Here is a 24,774-nt window from a genome sequence, read left to right on the forward strand (position 1 = left end):
AGCTAGATATTGGTACTTTCTTTGCAGCACCTCAACTTCCATTTATTGTTTTAAATTAAGTAGAGTATACACAAATTGTTAGATGAATAGGGAACCTGGTGGGTGCCAAGGGAGTTGCCTACTTCTGCTCTAAAATGCTTCATGTTTGATATGAGCAGTGTTGAGTTGTTCTTTTTTATGAAAGTTCAATTTATAACCCATTACCCCCAGCAGACCCACTAGCATGACTAGTGACATAGGGATTACACATAAATGTCAAGCTTCGTGTTCTTTTACTTCTGCACAATGCAAGGAGCCAGCTGCTGAGTAAATGATATGCATAAAATGCATTTGCTTGCCCGTCATGGCTGCCCGCCTTCCCAATGAATTAGAAGCCTTTTGTCCTGCTTTGGCACCAATTCAACTGAATAGCAAAACTTTATCTCTATCTAAGCCATTCAAGGAGATGTACTGTATATACTTTTTTCAATCTGATTTGGAGGATACCTGCTGAGGAGACCCTTGACCTGCACAATAAAAATTATCTGTACTTTCCCTGTTTCAATAATATTTTGAGGGAGGTGTCTTCAAGTGGTTTTGCCATGCATATATATCATAGTTTATAGGATTCATAGTCTTCTCCCCTCCCCCAATCTGCTAGTGAGCCATGCTATTTTCTCTCTTAGAAGAAATACCAAAACCCAGATCAGATTGTTTTGCTCAAATTCAGAAACAAAGTGCAATTGAAGATCTTTGGCAGAAACTACACCAGCTAGTGTGGCCCAAATCTCAATGAATTTTGCATCATTTATTGCTGGCCACACAGGGGAAGAATGTATAATTGGCATGGCCACTGCTGAGCTCTAAGGAGTCAATCAAGATTCAGCCAGCCAGCTCATTGCCCTAGGTCATTCTCCCTTTCACGTGTGCATGAACATATTATAAAAATAGTGTGTGGGTACAAGAGAATGAGCTAAGAGAAATTAAATGCTTTGTTCAGAAAGATTATATTCCCATAAATTTATTCCACAGTGCATATATTGTGTAGTGAAACAAAAATGTTTTAACTCTCATAAAATAACCGGACTGCAGTTCTATACTTTTGTCAGTATCTATATGGTATTGCCCAGAGGAATTCATAATCATAACGCACAGTCCCAGGGGATAAGAGGGAACTGGATAAGAAGATACAAAAGTTACCACCCAACAAACTGGCTTCCAGCAGATAGCTGGAAAATGACCTCGCAGGAGGTTATTTTTTCCTAGTTCTGCCAATTTCTCGGGCAGCTCAGTATATCCATCAAAGAAAAACATAGGAAGAAAGCTGGTTGGGAGAGTCTCTAGTGCATTTGGTAGCTAATTCCTCAAAGTAAAGATTACAGCCTGGTTACTTACCAACACAAGACTGTCCAAAGGCCACCTTAACTCTTGGAATTTGTCACAGTCCCAAGGTAAAACACTGCCTCCATCAAGAGCATCCTATTCCACAGGCAACCCTCCTTTAGATTCTCTCATTCACGCAGCTTCGGAAGAATGGACAGGCTGCATAACCCAGGCTTTTTGCTCCAGCTGTGCCAAGCACTCCAGGCTGCTGTCTCATCTTCCACCCTCTCTTTTCTCTGGGCATATTCTTGGCAGCCACCTCTTTAAAATTAGCTGTCTGATACATCAGGGCATCCCAAAAGGGTTAAGAAAGGATCATTTTTCCAGAATCATGCTGAAGATCCCAGCCTATTTACCTGGGCGCAAGGTTATTACAATCACTGGTGTTTAAACTCGATCTCCAGGACCTTAGCATATTTTTTTTTTTTTTTGCTTAAAAGTGCTCCTCCAGAGCGAATGATGAAAAAAGTGGGGCAAACCTAATCCTAGAAAACATAGGACTTATTTAGAAAAGGCGACAGGCTCATTTTCATCGTAGCTAAATTTTAAAGTCCAGAATTGTCAGTGCTTTCTTGTTTCTGAGGTTTCTGCAGAGTTTCTCATTTTTTTCATTAGAATAATAGACCTATGAGATCTATATTTAGCAAGAAGCATCACTTCTTCTTGAACTTCTTACTGGGAGTAAATTATGCAGTAGGTGGGTTGTAATAAGTGATATTTTATCATAAAGAAGCAGCCCCCGTTTTCCCAGGGAAAACTGCGTGTTAAAATCTTGCCTCTTTTGATTTACCTCTACATTATAGCTACTGCTTCTATTGGTCCTCTCAGATTTTCAAAAGGTAGAAAGATATACTATTTTTAAGCAAAAAAAAAAAATGAAAACCCTGCCTTATTTGAATCCAATGCTACAATTAAATAATTAATTTTAAGATTCTCTCCAGGCCAAAAGGGCAAAGGCTTTTGTGATTGTTTTTGCTTTGGGCTGGGAATGCATTAGAAAGAAAGCAAAATCATTTTTTAGTGCATTCATTTATATTACTCTTCTTAGTTTGCTTCATGGTTCGACACCCCTCCCCTCCCCCAGGACCAGGGCCTCGCTTCTTCTACAAGCAGTTTCGTGGGTGTGAGAAAGAAGCACAGAGGTCACTTACTCCACGGAAGAATCCTTGTAGCCAAATCCCTCGGATGATTTTCCCGCCTGCGGCAAATCCTACGCTGGACAATGGAATTTCTGAGATCCAGGATAGCGGTCGCGGTAAGGGAGATCACATTCAGGCCCCAATTTGCAACCAAGAGGACCCCCCCCCCTACGATTATTACAAATGAACAATAGTAAAACGTGCGATAAAAAGTAAGACCTTACGCAATAAAGGAAACGGAGTCCTTTTACAACTCCCGGAATCACGGCATAGCCTTGCAGTTACATCAAGTATCTTTTTCACTAACCTTGCGAGTTATTCCTCCAGGTTTAATCAGGTAAAGCGCTCCTTTTCACACCAAGAAAACTTTTTCTCCAAAGGAAAGCCCAGTCCCGGCGGCTAGAACACACCCTGTGCTTCACCTGAACAACAAAGGACTCTGGGAGCTGTAGTTCTTTTTTTTCTGAAGCACCAAAAGGTGCTTTTACGTTTGCTCTAGGTCAGGGGTAGGCAACCTTGGCTCTTTTATGACTCATGGACTTCAACTCCCAGAATTCCTGAGCCAGCATGGTTCTACACAACTGGAAGGGAAAACTGCTTACAAGAAGAAAAAAGTTTCTTCTGTCCAAATGAGTAACCTTCATCTCCAGTGAGGCCAACTATTCTATCAGGAAGCTTCATCAGCCCATGGCCTACAACTTCTAAGTGAATGTTTTTCAAGTTTTGTAAGTTTAAGATGTCTGGGCTTCAAACCTTGGTAACCGTGGAGTTTTGGAAGTTGAAGTCCATACATCTTGCCAAGTCTGAAAAATCGAAGTCATCAAAATCATCTTTTCTCATACTGGTCTTCTCTTGTCTAGCGACTTCTTTCCAGTTCCTTGGTATGTGTATAAGGACCAGTCAGAATGGGCATTGGTCTGGTATATAGAGCAAGAGCTGTAGATCCCATACATAAGAGAGGGAGGACAAGATGGGTTGAGTATTACAAATGTTACATATAAATATTTCCGCTCTTTATCATGAGGGAAAAAAAGAATTATTTAAAAATTTATCTTAACTTTAAATTTAACTTGAGTGGTTCTTAGCAGAAGAGTAAAAGGTGCACTTTCTAAGACATTCTCAGAAGAAGAGTTTGAATTATGAGAAGTGATGTATTGCCTCCTCTTAAAAAGGCCCTGTAAGTAGATAACTCTCCCCCCCTTTTTTTTCTGTACTAGATTGCTTACAGAGAAACTCCTTGCATGCAGTAGTTGCTTTCTCCTGGAAATGGATCCATATAAATTAATTTTGAGCTGAGTTTGATTCCTGGTACCTTCACAGAAATAGCTATGTAGCTTCTTGGCAACAATAAAGAATGACTTGCACTGGCCTTCTTTTGGGATATTTTTTTTTTCAATTTCCCAATCTAGGGTACTGACATGGAATTATTCCCTGGAAGTCTCCTGATCAACTCCCAAGTCTGCTTAGATACTGTCAACCATTATGACAGTATCTGCTTAGATACTGTCAACCATTATGACAATTAACATTCTACAGAATGCCTATGACTGTCACTGCCTATGATCTTTATCTTTAAGAAAGTGTATAGGAGTCATTTAGGGCAAGATTGATATTTTTAAGAAGCAGGGAGGGGAACATTTCTCACTTCCTTGGGGTGATGTCATAATGTCATGAGAGAGTCTCCTTTGGTCATCCAGGAAGTAAAAGGCTGAATTGCAACCCCCTTCTTCTCAAACATTGCCCAGTCTTGTGTTCCACTACCAAGTTTTTTCTCATCAGATCACATCACATTTTTCCTTGGTTGCAAATTAGCAGTTAAAGGAATAGTCCAGTTACTTTCCCTTTAGCCATGGCCTGGATTAGCCATCACAAGGACCCAGTTGATTTTCCAACCCCTCTCAAGTATATTTATTTGTGCAGCTGAAAAATGATTTCCAGTTGCTTTTTTAATTTCATTCAGAAAATCTTCCCCAAACTGAAAGATTCTAGTTGATGCCCTCCTGAAACTGCCTCTGTTCACTAGACCAGGGGTGTCAAAGATAAATATCTAGTGTAAAAAAGTCAGAGCTGGTGAGTGAAGAGTGCTGTTATTTCTACCAAGCTGAAACCAGCGTGCTGTGCTGCAAAACAAAACATTGGCCTCTAGTCATCTTTTTCCAATAATGGCTTAGATTCCTGTTCATATAAAATAAAAATAGATGTTAAAACTCACTGTTCTGTTTTTTTAAAATGCGTCTACATGATCATAACAAAAACAAAATTAAACTATAGATTGATAATAGGATCTTGGAAAAGATGACAAGGAAGTTAAGGCAATTTGCCTTTTGGTCAAACCAATTTAATGGAAATCATTTTGTGAATAGGCCAGCTTTCATGGCAACTTTTTTCCCTTTTGTTTTGTTTCTTTTAATACACATGACATGTTCTTAAAATATAAAAAGTGCCCTTTGATCAAATAGCTTGGGAATCCCTATTTAGCCTCTATGGTGGAGGCAAGCTGTTGCTTTGCAGATGTTGTTGAATTACAACAACCTTCATGATTGGCTTTGCTGATTTGAGCAATATCACTAGGACAGGGGTAGGCAACCTTGGCTCTTTTATGACTTGTGGACCTCAACTCCCAGAATTCTTGAGCCAGCTATATTCTGGGAGTTGAAGTCCACGAGTCATAAAAGAGCCAAGGTTGCCTATCCCTGCACTAGGACAATAAATTGCTCATCCTTGTCTGATAGTATCTACAGGGCTAATAATTTTTAAACCATTAATCAAGCTGGTATGTAAGACAAGGGAGACCTCTAGTGGCTCGCTATGTACAAAGATTGTTAAAGACAATGAAGGGCAAGCTTTCTTTTGTGTAGTAACCGACAGTCACTTTAAAATTATGGGTCTAGTGTCTCTCAAATACATTATTCTAATATGGATGTTGGGCATATATTGAGAATTATGGAAGTTGTAATCCATGCATCTATTACTCCTGGCATGCATGAATTACAGTTATGACACCAGTCAACATTCTTTCTGGCAACACTTCTAGAATATTTATTAGTTTCTTTCCCTGCCTTTATTATTTTTTATAAATAATTCAAGGCAGCAAATGTATATAATGCTCCTTCCTCTTTCTATTTTCTACACAACTACAACCCTTTGAGGTGGGTTGGGCTGAGAGAAAGTGACTGGCCCAAGGTCAGTTAGCTGACTTCAATGCCTAAGGTAGGACTAGAATTCATAGGCTCTTGGTTTCTAGGCCAGCATCTTAACCACTACACCAAACTGGCTCTCTTCATATCTTCACTGGGGAAGTGAGTCAGTAGGAAATATGGTTTAGAGATAACTGCATCATGGAGGCTAAAAAAGTATGGCAGAGACCAGCTTCATTAAGTTGTCTTTTAATAAATTGGTTTTCTATGACTAGCCAGACCCACTGTAACAATAATTTTCTGAAGAGCAATCTTTCCCTCTAGCAACTCTTTTTGATCAGATATTCTCAAAATTACATATAAACTAAACCATCTCAGAAATGTTGGAGATTCTGGTTTAGAGATTAGAGATTGAAATACATCTGGAATGCTGAAAAGGGATTTGTGAAGAAGTGGCTTAAGATAAAACAGAGAATCCATAAAATTGAACAACTCTGTCTCACATATTAATTTGAAGCAGACTTAGGGGGAAGTGTCCCTTATGCTAATGATACATTCTAATCTTCACATGGATCCTGTGTCATTTCCTTGTAAGTATATTTGCAAAATCAGCACTCTTAATTATTCATTGGGCCAAAGAAAGGAGAATTAGGATTTATAAGAATAAAAGAATAATTCTTGTTCCTTGGACGATGCTTTCCAGCACAAGAGGTTATGCTTCTTATTGTTCTGGTATTTTTTAAAACTCAGATGATTACACAGTTTGTGAAGGTGTTATGATCATATAAGCTTGTGAAAGTGGCCGTTGTATGCCTAACGCTTTAGAATAAACAGCCCCACTATAGGCTCCATTGCACAAAAGATAGATGACAGTCTTTCTCTTGGCAGATAGTGCTAGCTGAACCACTTAGCAGTTAGTTGAACATTTTTCTTCTACTGCTAATCAATAGTATCCTCTTGCTATTAAGGGCTGCTGCTTTCTACTTCATTCCCTAAGAGTTCCCTGGCACGCCCAACCTTTATTTTTTAATAGGATAAGAGTCAGGCTGTAAGTGGCTGTGTCCAAATCTGGACCAAAAATGTGTTTCCTCCCTATGTTTTGGTCCCTCCCATCCCTAGGAACCAAAAATCCCTAATTGCTGGAGCTAGTGATTCTTACTAAATCAGGAATATTGGGATTTGGGAAAGATTGAAGTCTGACTTTAGTATGAAAAGCTAATGTTCTGAAACTGTAATAAATCAGAAACGTAATATACACCACTTTCATATTTTGTTATATTGTGTGTAACAGGATGCATTCATTTCACAAGAAATGATCATTTTATCTAGATTAAGAGGGACAAGATATTCTTTTATGTCCTGGGAAGCAAAATAATGTTCAGAAGCAGCTCAGACAAATGCTTCCCAGATTTACTGGGATAAAAGGAGGGTGGGGATTGATAGGAAAATCAGACTTTCAAGATTCTGTTATTGTAGTCTATCTCAATAAGGTATAGTTCTAGTCTTCCTGTGGAGTTGATTTTCTGGTCTGGTCTATTAAGTACGCTGACACTCCAATTATTTCTGCCAAACCTTGTAAGATCTGGGAGGACTGCCATACACCAAGTCTAACAAAAATGGGACATGTCATTTTTGGGAACTCAGGAGGCATTCCTCCTCAGTTATCACTCCTCCCCTGTGCATTATTCCCTCATTTCACTTAGTCATTTTCATTGCTTCCAATATATAAAATGAAAGGACTACTTTTACAAATTTTGTAAGTGTTGGTAAGCTGTTCTCAAAGGACTTTGTGATGATATAGCTTCCTGACTATATTGGTCTATGTCTTCCTTACCAGTGTTTCTCATAATTAAGTCAAAATATCATAATCAATATGAGCCAGCAGTGTGCTGCAGCTGCCAAAAAACCCAACACAGTGCTAGGCTGCATTAACAGAAGGATAGAATCAAGATCACGTGAAGTGTTAATGCCACTTTACAATGCCTTGGTAAGGCCACACTTGGAATATTGCATCCAGTTTTGGTCACCACGATGTAAAAAAGATGTTGAGACTCTAGAAAGAGTACAGAGAAGAGCAACAAAGATGATTAGGGGACTGGAGGCTAAAGCATATAAGGAACGGTTGCTGGAATTGGGTATGTCTAGTTTAATGAAGAGAAGGACGAGGGGGGACATGATAGCAGTGTTCCAATATCTCAGGGGCTGCCACAAAAAAGAGGGTGTCAAGCTATTTTCCAAGGTGCCTGAAGGCAGGACAAGAAGCAACGGGTGGAAACTAACCAAAGAGAGAAGCAACCTAGAACTAAGGAGAAATTTCCTGACAGAACAATTAATCAGTGGAACCAACCACCTGCCCTCAGAAGCGGTGAATGCTCCAACACTGGAAGTTTTTAAGAAAAGACTGGACAGCCATTTGTTTGAAATGGTATAGGATTTCCTGCCTGAACAGGTGGTTGGACTAGATGACCTCCAAGGTCCCTTCCAACTATCAATAATAATAATAATAATAATAATAATAATAATAATAATAATAATAATAATAATAATAATAATAATAATAATAATAACAACAACAACAACTAAATGTAGAATTCTGGTTTCCTTGATTGTTGCCCTACCAAAATATAAACTAGGCAAATGTCCCTTTTATTTACAGGTAAGCACATCACTCCTTTGAACCTATTAGGCAAAAGATTCTCATCTGGCGATCCTGCTGAGATTAGAAGCAATCAGCATAAGAACATAAATCATAAGAATATTAAAAACCACAATGACAGCTGAAGTCTTATCTTATCCTGCATTCTGTTTCTAAAGTGAGAACTCAGTATCTAGGAGAAGTGACCACCCCCACTTCGCCTCACCAGCAACTGGATGGTTGAATGTTTAACCATCATTACTAACAAATATAGATAACACAGTCATAACCTATCTTACGTGAAATTGGCTAGCCCCTTTTAAAGCTGTTTGCTGATGGCTTTTGCCACATTTTACGTTAGTAGATTTCATTGTCTAACTGCACAGTGTGTGAAGAAATACTTGGTTGTGTGTTTTTTGGGAGGGAAGAGAGAATCTTCCAGAATTCTTTTTAATCATATGAACCCAATTCCAGAATTATTAAAGAGGTGTCTATCTGCTGTCTTCACATCCCATACATTTTTATATTCCCCTTGTTTGCCATTTTTTTCTAAACTGAAGGCCTGAAAGGTTGTATCATTTTCAATTAGGCAAGTTGCTTCAGCTTCTTGATCATTTTTGATGTCCTTTTCTAAAGCTTCAGTATATAGGCAATATTATTTATCAGATGTGGCCACTGGAGCAGTACCTGGCACCCCAATGTCAAATCTCAGATTAACAATTTTGTTTTGGGAGTTCTTTTTTGATCTCTTTCTTAATTTTCCTAACATTCAGTACCAGGAATTTTGTAGAGGATTAGAGTATATGCTTTCCGTGAGAAAGTGACAGAAACCTGTGCCTTGCTATGGGTTCTTTACAAAGATGGAGACCTAATTTGCTGCAGTTGTTAAGACTATCCCTGTATGCATTTTTTCTCATCCCTGGCTAGAGGCTAAGCTGGTGTTTCTCAATCCTGGCCATTTTAAGATGTGTGGACTTCAACACCTGGAATTCTGGCTGGGGAATTTTGGGATTGGTCATCAACACATCTTAAAGGGGAAAAGGTTGAGAAATACTGCACTAAATATCCAACTTCTGCACTGGCTCAGCAACTTGCAAACAGATGTTCCAGGACCACATAATTTAATGTTTAAAGTACTGTAGTAGTTCAAATACAGTACTCAAATGAATCAAGGCAGACGTATAGCCATTTCTGCTGTTGCTTTGCTGTATGTTCACCTGTCATAAACACTAAATAAAAAAGGGTCAATGTGTGTCTTTTAAAGGTGATCTGGATTATGGATTCAATCCAATTCGCTTGGTTTTCATGATGCCTAGGCATATTCTCTCTCTCTCTCTCTCTCTCTCCCTCCCTCTCTCTCACACACACACATTCTTCAGCTATTGGACAATATATAAATGTGGTATAAAAATAAATTTATCAAATCAGAGACATTATCATTACTATCAAAGGAATCTGGGTGTTCATATACAAGGATGATTTACAAGCCTTTAAAATAGCAATATCCCCCCCCCCCAGATTCTACTTTGCAACCAGATAGGAAAATGCTCTTTATTAGATAGTAACTAATATGTAGATCTTCTAGACAGTACTTTGGATTGAGTTCCACAATGATGCTCTGAAGAGTGTGAAATGTGTGAATGTAAAACCTATAGGCGACTCTTCAATATAGCCATGTCTTTTCTGGGATTATATGGCAGTCACAAAAAAGCAGCCATCATAAATGCATGCCAGCTCCAAGCTTCTGAATTTTGATCATGTGACCACGGGGATTCTGCAAGGGACCTATGTGTGAACAATGGACATAAACCACTTTTTTTAGTGCCGTTGTAACTTTGAAGAGTCAATAAATGGATGGTTGTAAGTCGAAGACTACCTGTACCATAACATTGTGACGGGATATCATTGGCTTTTTTACCAGTACACATAATGACGCCACCATTCATGCACAGGGCCGTATCATGGGCTAAGGAAGATGATTGGTGTTGTCAGGGCATGGTTCGACCTTGCTGAGCTGCAACTAGTGAGCAGGTCTGGTTGTTGTTTTTTGTTAAGTTATATAACTGCAAATTCTCCAACACCAGCTGCCTTTTTCACAATTCAATCTTGAGCATTTCGAAAATTTGTTTTTTTCATGCCGATATCCTTCAATTAATACTTCCTTTTCACTATCTATTCAGTGAGGGAAGTAAAAAGTAAGAATACAGGAACTACTGGCATCAGCTTGACAGTTTCTTGTTTCTCTCTCTCAGCATTGTCTTTGCGGTTTACATTTCTCAGACACAGGCAAATAGACAAAGCATTACAGATTCAAGAGACAACATGTACAGTGAGCAATCCTGATAATTTTGCAGAAGGATGTTGGATGAGATGCATTAATATCCACTGTGGAATTGATGATACCTATGATGGGAAGATGTTTTGTTTTGATATTATTTAATATAATGGTTTAGTGGTTCATTTTTTTCTTGTTAATGTGAATTTTGTGTGCCTAAGAAAAGTGATATTTAGTGAAGAAAGTACAGTTCTGATGGAATTCCCCTAAACCTGGTGTAAAAAACCCCTGAAAAAAAGGAATGTAGAAGAAGCTGGTAGGAGAGTTACAGGATGATCAAGCAAGAAAATATATTTTCTTCTGAGGAGAGCGGAACCCACAAAATAATACATCTGAATTAGAAAATGGCCCTGATCTAAACATGAGGCAGGAAAACCTTATTGACCAGAGCACAGACCAACTCTTTGATCTACTGCATCGTATTTATGACACACATAACACAAAGTCGTGTGTTTTATTTAATGAATCACATGTATTAGATTTTCACTCCTGCACAATCATAATGGATCTAAAATCCTGCACTCTAAACTGATTTCAACATGACTCAGGATTTTTCCCTGCTATTGAGTTGGTGGGAATAGAAAAAAACATCTAAATTTGCTGTTTTCATTGCTGATTCTTATTTTGCCTCTAATACTTCCATTTCAAGTCACTGCAGGCCCCCCCGATGATTTCCCTCTTAGGTGATGAGAACCAAAGACTAACAGCTTTTATATACCTTAAGGTGGCCTTCAGCAGTATCCTTGGTAAAGAGAACATTGTTTCAGTACTGGTACATCTAAGAGTGACTCATGAAAAAGAGCCACGATGAAGGCCATAGGAACGGGGCAGAAAAAAATATGCCAGGGCATGTTTGTGAGGGTTGGATGCAAATGAGGGAAGGCTATAAATAGTTCAAATGAATCAAAACCACTTCTACGAAGTCTGGAAAAATCGGTGTATTTCAGATTAGATAACATTAGAAATCAAGATAAATGTATCTCATGAGATTAAAGGTGCTACAATTGCTCAGGATTAAACTACTTGCTATGTGCCCAGTATTTTCCTTTTGTTGCATTTAACATTAAAGAACATTTATTCAGTCTTTCTTTTTTCATAAAGGGAGCCCATGTTCTAATCTAAGGCCTTGATCTGAAATATGTCATTCAGACCCTGATAGGTTTTGCTGAAAATTCTCCAACCGTGAACATAGTACACCCTTCAGAGAAAGAGGAACTATTCTCAACCTGTATCCTGATTGCTGTTTCTTCAATATAACAAGCAATTTATAGAACATATTTAATTTATTCAATATGGGTGCTGCTCAACTCCAACTGCCTCTAAGCGGCTCACAACAGAATAATATAAAAACAATATACAAAAAATTAACAGAGTAGCACAAAAGTTAACTACAAAATAATTATGTGAGGGCAACCTAAACAACAAAGCCAACATAAAATGTCACAAGCAGGGGAATCCCACCCATCTTACTCTAGGCTTTTCAAGGCCTTCCAGGACCGCTTCAGGGTGGGAACTGCAGGGATCTAGAAGGGAGGCACCATTCAGATAAAGCACATTTTCCAGCTTCAGAAGATGACACTGTTTAATGGAGGGGCTTTGGAGCATGTCCACCCTACCAGATCATACAGGATGGACAGAAATCACGAGGCAGATGGTCCTTCAAATAGTAGCCCTATGCCAGGGATGGGCAACCTTGACTCTTTTATGACTCGTGGACTTCAACTCCCAGAATTCCTGAGCCAGGCATGGTGGCTAAAGGAATTCTGGGAGTTGAAGTCCACGAGTCATAAAAGAGCCAAGGTTGCCTACCCCTGCCCTATGCTATATAGGGCTTTCTAAGTAATAGTCGCTATCTTAAATTCCATCTAGAAACCAGCTGGCGAATTGTGCATCTTGCAGAGCAGGGGCACCAGTGAGCAATATATTAAATTCAGATTTTTTTTTTTTAAAAAAAAATATATTTTAATAACGTGTGCTTAATGTTACGCCAATGGATATTTTGCTTTCTCCGATAGTTGAGTAGTGGCTGCTACAGCGATTATACTTTCCTATATGCCAGTTAGAAATTTGCCCGAATTCAGGAGATTGAATGAAAACCTTCCACCCCCCCTCTTGGTACTGTTACCCTCCCCCCCCACCAGACTTGCGTGGCATCATCACAACCACAGCTCGAAAGTGCACTATAACAGGTAAAGCTAGACCGCACAGGCGCGCTTCCTTCCTTAGTAAAAAGGGAGAAGGCGGCGGCGAACCACTTCGACGAGAGCAGGAGCGCAAACCCCGACTTCGGTCTCTCTCTCAGCCACCACGCGCTCTACCTTGCCTCCGCCGTCCCGGGCAGGGTCTCCTCCCAAGGGGCGGGGCTTGTGAACGCTCCACACAAGTTTGGGCGAGGCGGCCGTAGGGAGTTCCGGGCTGGGACGGCGGCGCGGAAAGCAGCGTCAGAGAGTTATGGAGAGCGGCGGAGGCGCCTACGGGGCCGCTAAAGCGGGAGGCACGTTCGACCTGTGGCACTTCTTGCAGCAGCCACAGGTCATCGCGCGCATTTTCAGTGCGGTGAGTGTGCGGAGGTCGGCCCGGCCCGGCTTGAAACGATCAGGGGGCTCGAGCTTGCTTGGAGACGGATTCGCTTCTTCTCTTTTACGTCCCCCTCGCGGGCACGCGTGGAATGGGTGCTCTCACCTGCTCTCGGCTAGGGTGTGGCCCACGGCACGTGACGTGGCCGGAGTGCCGGTAGGTTAGGGGTTCTGGCAGCAGCTGCGGTGGGGCCGCTAGAGGAGCCTCTGCTTACTATCGCGCACCTGGGCTGGGACCCCTACCTAGGAGGGAAAGTCGTCTGAGCGGAGCAATGCAGAGTCACGCAACGCTGTTAGAGCGGGCGGAGGCCCCTGCTGGAACTCCAGCTGGAGAATCGGCCAGGCCAGGGGTAGGCAACCTTGGCTCTTTTATGACTCGTGGACTTCAACTCCCAGAATTCCTGAGCCAGCTATGCTGGCTCAGGAATTCTGGGAGTTGAAGTCCACGAGTCATAAAAGAGCCAAGGTTGCCTACCCCTGGGCCAGGCCGTCGCCCCCCCCCCCCGGAGAGGGATTATTGCTTTATTCCAGGGCGAATGCTAGAGAAATCTCCCTTCGGTGTTTCGCTTCTCCAAAATGCCCGCGACGCCGAGCCGCTTGGGAAAGTGAGCTTCAGGCCGGGCTGGGATCAATTCTTGCCTTTTGCTTTGCAGACCAGACGCGGGTGTGTTTTGACGCTCGCCGGGCAGGAACCCCCCCCCCCCCACCTTCAGGTCCTTGGGGCGACGGAGGGTCGGTGCTTTGCTTCAGATTAGCTTTGTTTCAGTTCGGCCGGATTAAACTCCCTCCGTTTGTACCGAGTGTTGTTTGCACGGCAGCCTAGTCATAAGGGAGGTCAGCTGATGGACCGCGGGTGGTGCGCGGGGCTGGCTTCCTTGCAGTCTTACGAGAATAGGACCAGCAAGTGAGCGCGGCCGTGGCTCCGGCTCTCCCTTGCTTTTAAGCACCCAGCCCTGCCTTGACGAGGAACGTGGCAATGCCCTGCGCGCCGGCAGCTACTGCAAGACTTAGGGAAATAAGTCCAGGCACCCTAGACCAGAAGTAGGCAACCTTGGCTCTTTTATGACTCGGGGACTTCAATTCCCAGAATTCCTGAGCCAGCTGTGCTGGCTCAGGAATTCTGGGAGTTGAAGTCCCCGAGTCATAAAAGAGCCAAGGTTGCCTACCCCTGCCCCTAGACAAAGACCCATTCAAGTCGAGCTCGACTGGTCCCTCTGGTTTTCTTGGCCAAAACACGGAAGTAGCTTGCAGCCGTCTTATTTGACTCTCCTATACTCTTACTTTCTTTTAAGGGCGAAGCCTGAGAGGGTGGCCTGAAATCCTGGGAAATTTGTATTTGTTAAAGATTTGAAGTGATTTATTCTGTGGCTTTTTTTTTTTTTTTTTTTTAAACTTTTTAGAAGTTTCTGTAATTTTCTTCAAAAAATTTTTTAGTATAGCCCAAGCAAGTCATGCCTGCACACAAAAAGGCTACTATGCTGATTTGGTTTGAGAGGCATCTGGTTTGAGGGTGTGCTTGATTACCGGCGATGAGCATTTAGTTTGTTTGTCGTTCGGGAGCCTGTTTCAATTCCATTTCATTATCAGGAACCAGGAAATCTTTTAAGATAAAGTTTCTGGTGTTTGTGGAGGGAAAAGTGAGCACATGTCTGTGAACGGTGGATGGGGAATTCCTCTTGGGCAGGGCTGTTGCCTGAATAGCAGAGCTAGCTGATTGCGGAGTTTTATGGTTGGACCATACTTTGTTTTAATTTCTTATTACTCCCTTTTTATCACAGCTTTAATTTATGATAGTGTTGGACAGCATACCAATAAAATGTGCCTATATTGCAAGTTGGCTTCTTGCCCTAGAATAGCGCCATGCAGGAGTATTCGAGTTCAGAACTTGGAGGAATCTGTTAGTAATTTGATAAATGGTTAAAATGGGCTTTCCCCGTTGCCCTGGGAAATGCTAGCATTGACCTTTTCCCCTTCTATTATTTTGCAGGTATTTGCACTCATTGTTTTCTCCTGCATCATTGGAGAAGGTTACACCAATGACCCCCAAAGCTCTGAACTTCACTGCATCTTTAATCGTAGTGAGGATACCTGTCGTTATGGTATCGGCATTGGTGTGATTGCCTTCCTGGCTTGTATATTTTTCTTTATGGTTGACGTCTACTTTCCCCAGATTAGCAGTGCCACTGATCGCAAGTACCTCGTTATGGCCGACCTAGCCTTCTCAGGTATGCTTCTGGGAGATGTGAACTCAAACAGGTCTCTGGGGGAAAAAGCTGAGTTCTGTCCATGCTCTTTTTTCTCTTCCCTCTCTTCCAGACTTGGACAGCATTTTCCCTTTTGGCTCCTATTCCCCTGTGCTTGAGTGTAATTATTCAGATTTTTTGGGAATGATGCTCTTTTAAGGTTTGCTTTGTGAAAGGGCAAAGTGGCTTTAGGGATAGGACCTTATTCTGGGTGATTCTTAATGTGGATAACTGCTGAAGGATAAGAGACCATAGAATTGGAGCCTGTTCTCTGGTTTAAACTTAAGGTGTCTTATGCTCTGAATAAAAAAAAAAATCACTATTGGTAGTCTTCACTTACCGACTGCAACTGGGACCTGCAGTTCCATCACTAAGCAAAGTTATGTGATTGCAATTGTGAAGCACATAACCCACAGTTAAGTGCAATGCCATTTGACTATGATTTGCGACTTCCTGCTGGCTTCCCCATTGATTTTGCTTGTTGGAAGTTGGCTGTTAAGGGTTGCAAATAGCAATTGTCTGACTGCGGAGTGGTGCAACCATCATAAAGCCAAGCACCCAAATTGTGATCATGTGACCATGGGGACGCTGCAATGGCTATAACATCAGAGGACTGGTCAGAAATCTCCTTTTTCAATGCCACATCAGTCTCTGCCATCATTGACAATGATCAAGAATACTGGGATATTGTTCCAAGTGTTTGAAGGATATCAGATTGCCTAATGCCTATCATGGAGTTAGAATGAAGCCTGCCCATGCTCTAGACCAGGGGTCCCCAGCCCATAGACCAGCATTGGTTCACGGCCTGCCAGGAGTCGGGCTACGCAAGTGAGTGAAGTCCCATCTGCACACACATGGGATCCAGAGTGTGTGAAACCACACGCCCTGATCCACGAAAAAAACATCCTCCACGGAACCAGTCCCTAGCGCCCAAAAGTTTGGGAGCTGCTGCTCTAGACCATTTGTCTAAAGTGGCAAATGCTGACTTGAACTCCCCCCAAAAGAATGTCAGAATAGGATTAATGTACTGTAACTTCTCATAACTAGAGTTAAAATGTTACTTCTGTGCTATCATGTAATCTGTAAGGATGTGATTAAGTGCTCCCTTGTCTTCTGTCTAGCTGTTTGGACCTTTTTGTGGTTTATTGGATTCTGTGTGCTGGCAAACCAATGGTCATCAACAAAGGCTGAAGATATAACACTTGGGGCTGATTCTGCCCGTGCATCGATTGCCTTCAGTTTCTTCTCCATTTTTTCATGGGTAAGAGTTTCTTCCTCTGTCTCAAAAAAGCCCAGGGAGGAACATTGTCAGCCTAGGGAGGTCAAGTAGCTTTAAGGTTTATTTTGCCTGGTTGATAAACAGGATAGGAAACTGGTGATTCCTTTGCTATTTCATTAAAGGGACCTGAGCACAAAACCAGAGAATAACTGATCCAAATCTCAGTCATTAACACAGCCTTCTAATTGCCCAAGGAACATGAAAGTTATTATCTTTTATAGAAAGGCTGTAAAAACCTTTGTGGAAGGAATTCCAGGGAAATGCATCCAGGTGCCTTTTACAATAGAAATGACTTGACGAGAAGTAACTTTTTCAGTTAAGCTGCAGCGTGATTAAATTAAGTTGATGGCATATTCATTGAATACGGTGCTGAGTTTTGCAGAGGGTATCTCTTCTCTGGCAAGCAAATCTTTAGGGGCAGATTCCTACTATTGCAAATAACTGTTCCTCTCCCTAGGGACTCCTGATTGCCTTCGCCCTTCAACGTTACCGTATGGGTGTCCAAGATTTTGACCAGAGTTACATCGACCCAGCTCCAGGCCCAACACCTCCATACTCCAGTTACCCCAATGTCAGTCATGAGAGCTACCAGCAGCCGCCCTTCACTCAGACTGCAGAGAACTCTGAGGGCTACCAGCCTCCACCTGTGTATTGATTGCTACTAACACTGTTCAAAGCAGCTGGCAGGGATAGTATCCTAGTGCTATGTGTTCATTTCTTGAGGTGGGAACCATGTCTACTGTGAAATTGTGGTGCCACAACCAAGATTGTGGGTTGTGCATGTATATGTTTTGGGTTCTGGGATATTCTACTATTTTCAAAACTTGCATCTTGCAGAAAGTGATGTTTCTTTTATGGGCACAGGAAGCTTGCTGTGTGACTTGCAAGGAATATTAATTGCTGAAATGGTATTGACTACTTGATTTTATTATTGCTGCAGCTAACTTAAGCTGCTTGCTGGAAATAGCTAGAGACATTCTGCCGCAGAGGAACACTGTACTTCTACTGGATGTGCCCCAGTGGAATCCTTGCCCCAGCTATCCTGCCCCAATGCTGTTACATCTGTGCCTTGGTGTGCTTGCGCATCTTGACCATTCTAGACTTCCAATGGGTCTGGTGTTCCTATGGCTCTGTGGTGCTGCCCTTCCAGACTGTGCACTGCTTTCTATCGTTTCAGCTGCTGATACCAAAACCAATTAAAAGCATTTCTAGATAAAGCTTTAGACGTATTGCATTTACTATATCATACATTTTTCTTTGGTTTAAAGTGGGAAGGACTTGGCTCCATGGAGAATTTGACACCTGTTTTAAGTATTCTATAGAGGCCCACAGGTTTTCAATAATGTACCAAAGGTAAACTCACTCTTGCAGTTTATTCTCCTAACCTTTCCTGAAAAGCTAAGAAAGGAAAGGAAAACGCAAACAGGAATGTGCATGAAGTGGAAAGTCACTGCTTCGAACTCATAACACTCTGCATTCTGGAAGCTCAAAAACAACAGCTGCAGTACTCTCTTTTGATCAAACTCAAATCAGGCAGATTTTTCTGGTGACTAGAATAGGCATATTGCCTTCAACCACAGCCAGTGCCAAAGCACAGCATATCCCATTGCCTCACTTCCCGATCTTCCCAGCACAGTCCCTGCCCCAAAAGCACAGCAGACCCTATCCCCACTTCCACAGTGCCTTCTTTTCTTCCCTGCTGTGACTGCCAGTCTCTGCATGTGGTACCACTCTTGTCCTATTTCAGGGGTAGGCAACCTCGGCTCTTTTATGACTCATGGACTTCAACTCCCAGAATTCAGCTATGCTGACTCAGGAATTCTGGGAGTTGAAGTCCATGAGTCATAAAAGAGCCGAGGTTGCCTACCCGTCCTATTTCAAACCATCTGTGTTTCAGTCTACCACTGGAACAAAGGGGGCTCCATTTTAGTCTTTATACAGACAAATTCATTCAAAATTGATGCATTTTAGTTCAGGCATAGACCAGCTAAAAATGGCTGTTCTGCACACAATGTTTTTATACATCTTCATTAACAAGTCTTTGTGAGATAATGGCCTTTTTTGTATCCCTAGCCTGTGGCTGTTAACACTGCTCTTTTCTAATTGCATGTTTTGGGAAACTTCAGGCAAATATTGCAATCTTGGGGCTTTGAAGTGTTTTAAATCTTTTGCCATAGTAGAAGTTGGATTATACACATCCCTTAGAACATACTGTGGATTTTCATGTATCGTATAATTTTAGGGGAGAGGAAAATAATTTACAGAGGGATTAATAACTGGGCAAGGGTGTATTGTTGTCTAACAAATGGACAGCACTGGATCGTTTAAAAAGCATGAACCCTTTATTGCCTGCTTTTTGTCTGAAAAAAAATTATATAGCTTATGTGAAGATCATTTGTACTGTTTAGGAATAACTAGGGTAGGATTATTGGTAGTAATTATTTTTAAGCTTCCCAGAGAGAAAACAATCTTAGCATTTTCAGCTGTAATTTCCCTTTACTGAATGTCATATATATAGCCATTTCCTGATTAATGATTTACTTATTAGGGCAGTATGATGTGTTATATCAACAGGCATTAACAAAGTGATTGGGTAACTCTGGAATACATTTTAAACCAGTAGTAAAGTTTTTGTCACTGAACTTAAATATTCTTAAGGTGAACTGGTACTACACATAAAACTTAAAAGTAAGAATAATTTTATTCACTATATCATTGATTAAAACCAATGCTTCAGTTTCCACTACAGAAGTTAATATTTCTGCTCCTAAGACAACAGAAGTCACTGGGGATATTTTCAGTGTAAAAGGACTACATTTACTCAAAAAGAGGAAGTGCGGATACTCATCACTGCAGTAAAACCAAAATGCTAGATAGTATGCTAGAAAGTATAAAGCAGGAATATAATCCTTAAACAACGACTGACACATTAGTAGCCAGTTTAATAAATTAAACAAGCAAAAGTAGAATATAATTAAATCAATAATGTAAGGTGTCAATCTCTATCCAGGAAAGTTGGACAGCAATTAAAGAACCTTTATTATCTTGATTATAAGGGCTGGAGAAAGGGCCTTTTTCTTTGTAAGTCCAGACCTTTACTTATAGGCAGATATACACAGCACCAAATAAAAATACATTTTGTTCAGTTAATCTATTCAGTCTTTACAACCCAACAGCCTGTTTCATTGTCAATGAATTACCTATTGAATATAGAGTCAGAATTCCCCTGCCCTCGAGCCCCAATTTGATGGATTCAGAAAAATAATGTTCCAGTTTCATAGTGCAACTTGCTGTTAGTAAATTTAGCTATTATGGCCGTTAAAACTCTGAATTAAACCGTTTGGGGAAGTTTTGTGCAAGAGGAAATGCCACTAATGACATTACAAAATCTTCCCTCTAGAGACTAAGAAACCAGTGCAGTTCTCAATATAGAACACCCTTATTCATAGCATGTTATAATGTCTTCAAGCCTTGTTGCTTCTCATAAAAACAACTCTCTCTGATGTTTTGGACGGGCATCAGTTTAACCATACAAAGCTAGAAGGAAGGACAGAAAAAATGTCTCTCTAAATCCACCTGGGAATCAGATCTCTTGCTTCCTTTGTTCAACTGGATGGATTCCACTGCATGATCTGACGGGTAGCCAAGACTTTCCTGGAGGCATTAATATCCAGGGGTTTATTCCCACCCAGTAGGTTCTCTTTGTTTTCGGATACCAAGTGTTGTCGGTTTTTGAAATAGCAGACCCGGCAGACTGAGTGATATTTGTCTGCCCCTCCTATTACTTCCACCTAGTAGGATGAAATTTAAAAATTAAAGATTTTTCTCAACCTATAACAGGCAATATATCTATCTCACAGTCAATAGCTTTAAAGAAAGGGAGAGCTTTTATTGGAGTCTTACCTCTTTCTCTGTTCCCAGCCTTTTAGTGTAAGAGGCTTCATGAAAACACTCCATACAAACCGCGTTAAGTTTCACCACACTTTCTGCTAAGGGGACTAGTTGCAAGATGTTCCCAAAAGCCTGCAATGAAACCATGAATTTCTTTATAGATCTGGGACATAAACTATCCAGAAATTCTAATGAAGAATTTAAAGAGACTTACCCTCCTCTGAAATGTTCCATCAAGGGCTGCCACAATGACAGTCTTTCCTGCATTGGCCATTGTCTCACAAAATTCAACTATATCTGGAAACTAATTGGGAAAATTAAAAGTTCATCATTCCCTCATTCCAGCTTTTAGAAACTTTGTAAAGTAATGTGTAAGACACTGTTGTGAATACAGTTAGTGATGCTCCTCCAAAGAGCAAAAAAGTGTTGCTGCTGAAGATCTATTTCAGGGGTTCTCAACCTTGGCAACTTTAAGACTTGTGGACTTCAACTCCCAGAATTCCTCAGCCATTCTGTACCCATTGGTGTATTAGATGCTTCTATGAGGCTCACAAGCAAGAGTACAGCAAAGCCTCCCACTGATCTTTAGTATTTAACTTTTGAATATATGCTTTCTCCAGTAGTAAAGGTAATTGTATATAGTCATTCCCCCATACACAGTTCTAATCCTTTTAAATAAGTATTTATTTTTATTTGTTGTAATTCGATCATTCGGCTTACTTTCTAGGTTTTATAATTCAAAAGAATACATTTGCACACTTCTATATTACATCCCCATTCACCTTTTTCCTACCTAAGAGAGCAAAATTATATTCTTCTGAAGGTTGTCTCTCTCTCTCTCTCTCTCTCTGTGTGTCTTTTTTAACCCTATGATGCTCTTTTTCAGACGAATTGACCAAAATTCTACTTGTACTCCCAAGTCTGGTTGCATTTTCAATTTCTTTGAGATTATGCCATTAGAAGCATTTACATGGTATTCATAGCCCAATTTTATCCATTTGCTAAGAACCAAGTCCTACTGAGTTTTACTGGGGTTTGCTCTCCAGGTGAAGCATGCATAAGATTGTATTTTAACCATTCACATTTACAATCAAGTCAAGAGAATATAAGAATCTATCACATTGTCACAGTTGCCCAACATCTCAAGAGTTAATATTAAACAAAATGGGTCTTACCCTACGTAAGTGCGTATAGAATTACATTTCAAACTCTGTTAAGCATGGAAACAACGATCAGTACTTGGCAGTTCATTTAAACATTCAGATAATATAAACTTACAAACTGGCCTTCATCAATGCCAATCACAGTGGAATTCAGAGCCTCCTGCTGGACATCTTTGAGACAACAAGCTGACATGGCCTCCATGGTGTTTCTGTGCAGAAAGAATAACAGTTGGAAGGGACCACGAAGGTCTTCTAGTCCAACCCCTGCTCAAGCTGGAGACTTTACACTATTTCAGACAAATGGCTGTCCAATATCTTCTTAAAAACCTCCAGCGGTGGAGCACCCACAATTTTTGAAGGCAAGCCGTTCCACTGATTAATTGTTGTCAGGAAATTTCTCCTTAATTCTAGGTTGCTTCTCTTTTTCATAAGTTTCTTTTTATAAGGTAAGTATCTGCAACATGTTAAAATTTATTTAAGGATAACTATTCCCAAATACCAAAACCTGCAGATCCTCTTTAAGACAGACAGCAACCCTTTGAATCCTAAAGACCATGTGTTAGCAAACATTTTAGTGAACACAGTTTTAAATAAAAAAATGTAGAAAAATGCTTTACCTTTTTGAAATTGTCTATTTACATAGAAAATAGTGGACATTTTGTGAAAAAATTAAAATTTGAAGTTCTGAAAGGCTCAACCAATATAAATTAGGGAATCACAATTTTAGCTTATTTGAAGAACAAAAGTTATATAAAGTATTCAGTGTAACTGATTGAATCATAAGAGTTTGGGGTGATTTGCCTCACAAGAATGATTTTATGATGAAAACATAACTGCACACAGCAGGGCTCTGGATTATGCTAGCATTTAACAAAACCTTTTATAATCTTGCAATTTTGTTCCCTCTCTCTAAAGTGACAGGAGCCATTACTTTTTTGTTTGTAAAGAAACATTGAACTGTGTGTGAAAGTGTAATTTATAGGTATAATAGTTAAAATCATTGGGAAAGTTACTATATAAGGAAATGAACTTGCCTTATTTTTGTGAAACAGTGCCTTTTCATATAATAATAATATATGCCTATCTACCATAATCTGTAAATTCTTTTTCTAATTCTCTAAAAGCTCATATTATGTTGAGACTTACATGAAGCTTCACTCTACAATATTTAAGGCCAAAGAAGTGTGTCAGATGTATGCTGAGACAATACCACTAATTGCAGTTTCTTGAAGATGATAAAACAAAACCCACAAGCAATCAATATTACAAGACACATATGAATCCTATTTTCCTGAACCAAAAAGTGTATTCCTGTAAAGTGTTTTCTCTGAATGATAAACTATTGTTTTACATTGCTCGTAGTATATTTTCACCTGTCATGTGTGGAGACTCCATTGACACAATAGCGTGTGTCTTTCGCATACTTGATTAGTAGACATTTATACTGTGCAATTTGAAATCGACGGACTCGGCGCATCAGTTCAGTGCTAAAAAAGAATTAAGATTCTTTTGTGACAAATGCTACTCAGAAAAAACTAAAGTACTCAAAAAGTAAAATCTTTTTTATTCTATCATGGATCAAAACTTTTTGCACAACACAAAATCTCAATTTTAATAATCTGGTCACATAACTTCAAAGTAATTGAGCATCTAAGCCCTTGGATAATACATTCCCTTAAGATACCAAACCTATACCATTTTCAATTTAGATACAGTATCAGAAACAGAGAAAATGGTAAATTTTTGCCCCCTACCTATTCCAGCCTTCTCCAACATGATATTGGAATTATATTGAAGCTTAAAATTCTAGAATTCTTAGCCAAAGTTTCAAAGAATAAGACAGTGCTACTCTTCTATATGTTGTAATATAAGTGTAATTATTATTTTTATTTATTTATTTGTAGCCCACCTTTATTATTTTTACAAATAACTTAATTTCCCCCACAACAAGAACCCTGTGAGGTGGGTGAGACAGAGAGAGTGACTGGCCCAAAGTCACCCAGTTGGCTTTCAGGGCTAAAATTATCTCAGCCATACTTTTAATTCCTAGTTACTGAGTTAAGGAGAAGCATGGGCCTAGCAAGCTGAATATAACCAGGCCAGCAGACTGTCTTGCTCCTGTGCAAATTCCCCCCTCCCCATATAGTTTATTTCACTTGAAGATCCCCTCTTCTTTTCTAGTCATCTTAGTATCTAGATACCAGTGCTAACTATTTGTAATGCCTTCATACCTTTTTCCAGAGAACATGGGTCCAAAGATGACCTGTCATAAGAGGGGGAAAAAAATGAATAGTCAGCAGTTTTCCCATTTTCTACCGAACTCCTTCGCTTCCCTGACTTCAAAATTTTCCATCCTTGACTATAATGCAGTGTTTCCCAACCTTGGTCATTTGAAGACGTGTGGACTTCAACTCCCAGAATTCCCCAGCCAGCTTTGCTGGCTGGGGAATTCTGGGAGTTGAAGTCCACACGTCTTCAAATGACCAAGGTTGGGAAACACTGCTATAATGTAATCTTTTCAAACTCCTAAAGTGGATCGTCCTGTCATGTACCTGTATCTGGCCGCGGGCCTTGTGCGGGGATCCTGGTTGCACTCTCGGCATCATCATGCAACTCATAGTGCCGACTGCGTCCCGCCGATTGCCGCGCTCCAAAGTAGAATCCCCGGAAGGCGGCATTTTTCAGGCGCGCGCGCGCGGGGTTTGGTCTGACCAATCGGGACGGCTCCCACCAGTCAGCGAATCATGAAAAAAAAGAACTTTTTGGCCAATCACTAACAAGGCGGCACATTTTTTTTTTCTTTAAAAGTACTTGTTGACATTCCTGACGACTTAGAAGGAACTTCCAACATGTTCTACGAAGCAAGCAAGCAAGCAAGGGGGAAGGGAAGAAGGACATACCGGAATTTGCTTATCTATTGCTGTTAATGTTCTATTTGCTTGTCTAGCTGGGCGTCTTCTTCTTTTGTTGCAAAATCTTTTGTTTTAAGGGATTTTTTTTTCTGTTGGCAAAGC

At 40.5% G+C, this 24,774-nt stretch overlaps 2 protein-coding genes across 2 annotated transcripts; one reads left to right on the forward strand and one right to left on the reverse strand.

Moving 5' to 3' along the window:
• The first annotated feature begins 12,968 nt into the window (after positions 1-12,968).
• Positions 12,969-19,449, forward strand: SYNGR2 (synaptogyrin 2). The gene is made up of 5 exons (XM_015824165.2): positions 12,969-13,164; positions 15,172-15,409; positions 16,549-16,688; positions 17,164-18,455; positions 18,565-19,449. The coding sequence occupies exons 1-4, from the start codon at positions 13,060-13,062 to the stop codon at positions 17,359-17,361; spliced, it is 681 nt and encodes a 226-aa protein (XP_015679651.1). The 5' UTR covers positions 12,969-13,059; the 3' UTR covers positions 17,362-18,455; positions 18,565-19,449.
• A 278-nt stretch (positions 19,450-19,727) lies between these two features.
• Positions 19,728-24,399, reverse strand: TK1 (thymidine kinase 1). Its single transcript, XM_015824164.2, has 7 exons — positions 24,313-24,399; positions 23,992-24,023; positions 23,134-23,247; positions 21,876-21,969; positions 20,812-20,901; positions 20,610-20,729; positions 19,728-20,497 (listed from the first exon to the last, which is right to left on the reverse strand). Exons 1-7 carry the CDS (start codon positions 24,376-24,378, stop codon positions 20,312-20,314), a joined length of 702 nt encoding a protein of 233 aa, XP_015679650.1. The 5' UTR covers positions 24,379-24,399; the 3' UTR covers positions 19,728-20,311.
• Positions 24,400-24,774: the final 375 nt, after the last annotated feature.

The sequence above is a fragment of the Protobothrops mucrosquamatus genome, unplaced genomic scaffold, assembly GCF_001527695.2.
Source record: "Protobothrops mucrosquamatus isolate PMUCROS unplaced genomic scaffold, P.Mucros_1.0 scaffold2142, whole genome shotgun sequence".
Taxonomy (NCBI): domain Eukaryota; kingdom Metazoa; phylum Chordata; class Lepidosauria; order Squamata; family Viperidae; genus Protobothrops; species Protobothrops mucrosquamatus.